The sequence below is a fragment of the Buceros rhinoceros genome, unplaced genomic scaffold (assembly GCF_000710305.1).
Source record: "Buceros rhinoceros silvestris isolate BGI_N320 unplaced genomic scaffold, ASM71030v1 scaffold11872, whole genome shotgun sequence".
NCBI lineage: Eukaryota > Metazoa > Chordata > Aves > Bucerotiformes > Bucerotidae > Buceros > Buceros rhinoceros.
In genome coordinates this window covers 15346-18109 of record NW_010400705.1, presented here as the reverse complement: position 1 = coordinate 18109, position 2764 = coordinate 15346, and the positions used below count along the sequence as shown (strand labels likewise).

Genomic DNA, 2764 nt, shown 5'->3' with positions numbered 1-2764 from the left:
AAAGAGCAGGCAGTGCCAATACCCCCATCACCCTGCTGAGAGCTCCCCCCTGCCTGCCCCTCCCGCCTGGCTGAAAAAGCAACAATGGAAAGTGGGTTAGAAACCAGTGGTGCAGCATGCCCTTGGCTGTAGCGTGTTGAAGGCACAGTCCCCAGCCGCCAGTCCCAGGTCCCAGTAAGAGGCAATTGATGGACAGAGATTCAGCGATCCAAAGACCCTTTGTTAGTGGCTAAGCAAGGTTTATATACTCTCTGTTACGAAGCATTAATATGCATCATGCGATTATACATCTACCAGCAGACAACCATCACGCGAAGACACATCAGCCTTCACGCGACCATCCTGCGACAAAGTTCTAACTAGCTTCTACTAAACCTAAAGCAAAACAACTCCCATTATCTTATCTGTGTAGTCTCGTTCCCTCAGTACCCAAGGCCGAACCTTTGCAGCTGTTGCAACGGTTCTAGTACACGATTGTGTTCTCGGTTTCCTCACAAACTCCAAGGCTTACAGCTCACTAAAGCAATAACATCATGGCCTCCTTCTAACAATACTTCGCCAGCTACCCCCACACTTGGCAAAGTGGGATGGCCACCCAGCTGCCCCCTAAAGACCTCCTGACAAACTCTGGGCTAAGGATCCTGCTGGACAGGCTAGGGGAGAGATGGCACAGTTGGAAGAAACAGTGCTCTGCGTATCAGGCTGACTGGGAAAGTCATGCAAATTTTTAAAAGTTTCCATGCTGCCCAAAAGCTAGGCCATTCCTTGAGATCTCTCTAGGTGCTCACTTTGTCATGATACCTCTCTACATCAAATGTTTCTTTTGTTTGAGCACCTTTACGGTCCCTTCTCCTCACCATGTGAAACAGGCAGGCACACCATTTCCAAAGATGTCCTCCCCAGCGCTTGATGCAACAAGGACACGCACTGCTGTTGCTGCTGCCCTAGGTAGTCAAACCAAGGAAAAGTCCAGCCTGTGGGCTCATGTTCATCTGGAGCTTCTACCATGGCTGCCCTAGACAAGGACACAATGGAGGAGGAGCAGAGGATGATCGAGAGGACATGTACCCATTCCGCTAATCTCCATAGGTTTCACTCTAAGATCAGTGCAGAAGGAAATGCATCTCTAGAGGGTGACTGAGGTGCTCAGCGGTCTCTCCCCGATGGCTGGAGATGGAGTACCGGGCAATAGCAATCAGAACGTTTGTGACGTAGTCAATGGCCTGGATGAAACCAGGCTTAGGGGCAGAGATTCAATAACTGTGTAGACTGTGAGCCGCAGATTAGTCCTGAAGCCCATTATGCACAAGTGATAAAATGCTAGTAAATAAGGTGTGTGCAAGACAGAACCCTCTACAAAACACAATCATAAAATTCACCTGGTTTGCACTTGCACACAGTGTTTAAATGACATTACGATATTTAATGATTGATGATGTTTTCGTTATGGCTTACTGTCTTATGTAATTTGAACAGCTCATTGAGGTTGGCTCAATGTGTCCTCGCAAACGTACCTTATCCTGAGGTATGTGAAGCATTTTAGTCTCAACTTCACTAATTTTTGCTGGCCTTTTCATTTTAAGAACTGAAAATATTACAAAAAATACTAATAAAAGTAAGGAAAAAGTAATTTTTCACTAAAGATATGAGTTTTTCAGTATTTAAAGTTTAAGGCATGAATAATTTAGTATTACTCTCACTAGATCTTTTCTGCATTCTGAATGTCCCATAGCAAAGTCTTTGACAGCTGAGAAACACAGCTAAATGAATCAGGAAATTATTCGGCCTTCCCTTTCTCAAGCAGTGTGATTTTTATTCATTCAGAACGTAAACAAGGTCAGAGAAGTTCATCATAGTTGTCAACCAGTACTGCAGTATAATAATGGTTTTTATAACCCAGTTCCTCAGTTGATTGTAAAACAGCATAGCCCTTCTGTTCATCGATAAACAGCTGGTATTCAATATGGAAAACATTATCCTGCTGTCAAATCAACTATTCCATTAGATTAAACTACAATTTTTTTAAAACTATTCTTTGATGTGAGCAAAGTTTAAATAGGCTTAAGTGCCCGAACACTACCTGTTTGCACTGGTAGCATTAACTGGCTTTTCAAAACAAATTTGTTCAACCAATTTCCTAATATATGGATAGTGATTCCTTTTAAACCATTCACGGGCAGAGAGGAATCACAAGTAAACTACCGAGTTTTTTGAAGTCAGTGGGGAAATTTCCAGTGACTTTGGCTAAGCCAGCATCTCACCTGTATCTTAATACGTAAAGCCCTAAGCACATTTTTTGAATTGCAGCCTAATTCCAATTAAGGACTAATTTTATGCTTAACTTCAGTTCCACTACAGCTGATAGGAATAGGTAATTGTTTTAAATTAAACCGGTCCTTAATTATATTGCTAGATGAAGATCTCTTTTAAATAACAAATACCATGTAATTACTACTTAGAAAAATCTAGGAATAAGTGGTTTTGAACATGATTTCCTCAAATACTTACCAAGACCATGACTTACGAAAAAAAAAAATTAAATGAGGATTATATTGTTACCTGAAGAGTTAAATAATCAGCTAAAATCTGGAGAGGATGGTGTAAATTGGACAATCCATTGATTATTGGGATTGTGGCTTCTTTGGCCATTAGTTCCAGATCGTTATGCTTATAAACTCGAGCCATGATTGCATTTGCCATGCTGGACAGCACCCTAGAGGATGGCAGAAAACACCCAAATCAAACATAATAAATATATATTCCT

The 2764-nt window shown here is 41.6% G+C and overlaps 1 protein-coding gene across 1 annotated transcript in view; it reads right to left on the bottom strand.

The window, feature by feature from the left end:
* Positions 1 to 2764, bottom strand: part of OTC (ornithine carbamoyltransferase) — a gene marked incomplete at both ends in the record, with an annotated part of 19856 nt that overhangs the window by 6735 nt on the left and 10357 nt on the right. Inside the window, one exon of the mRNA XM_010131983.1 lies at positions 2560 to 2713. Within this exon, the coding sequence (XP_010130285.1) occupies positions 2560 to 2713 (154 nt within the window). The remainder of the gene's footprint in view (positions 1 to 2559; positions 2714 to 2764) is intronic.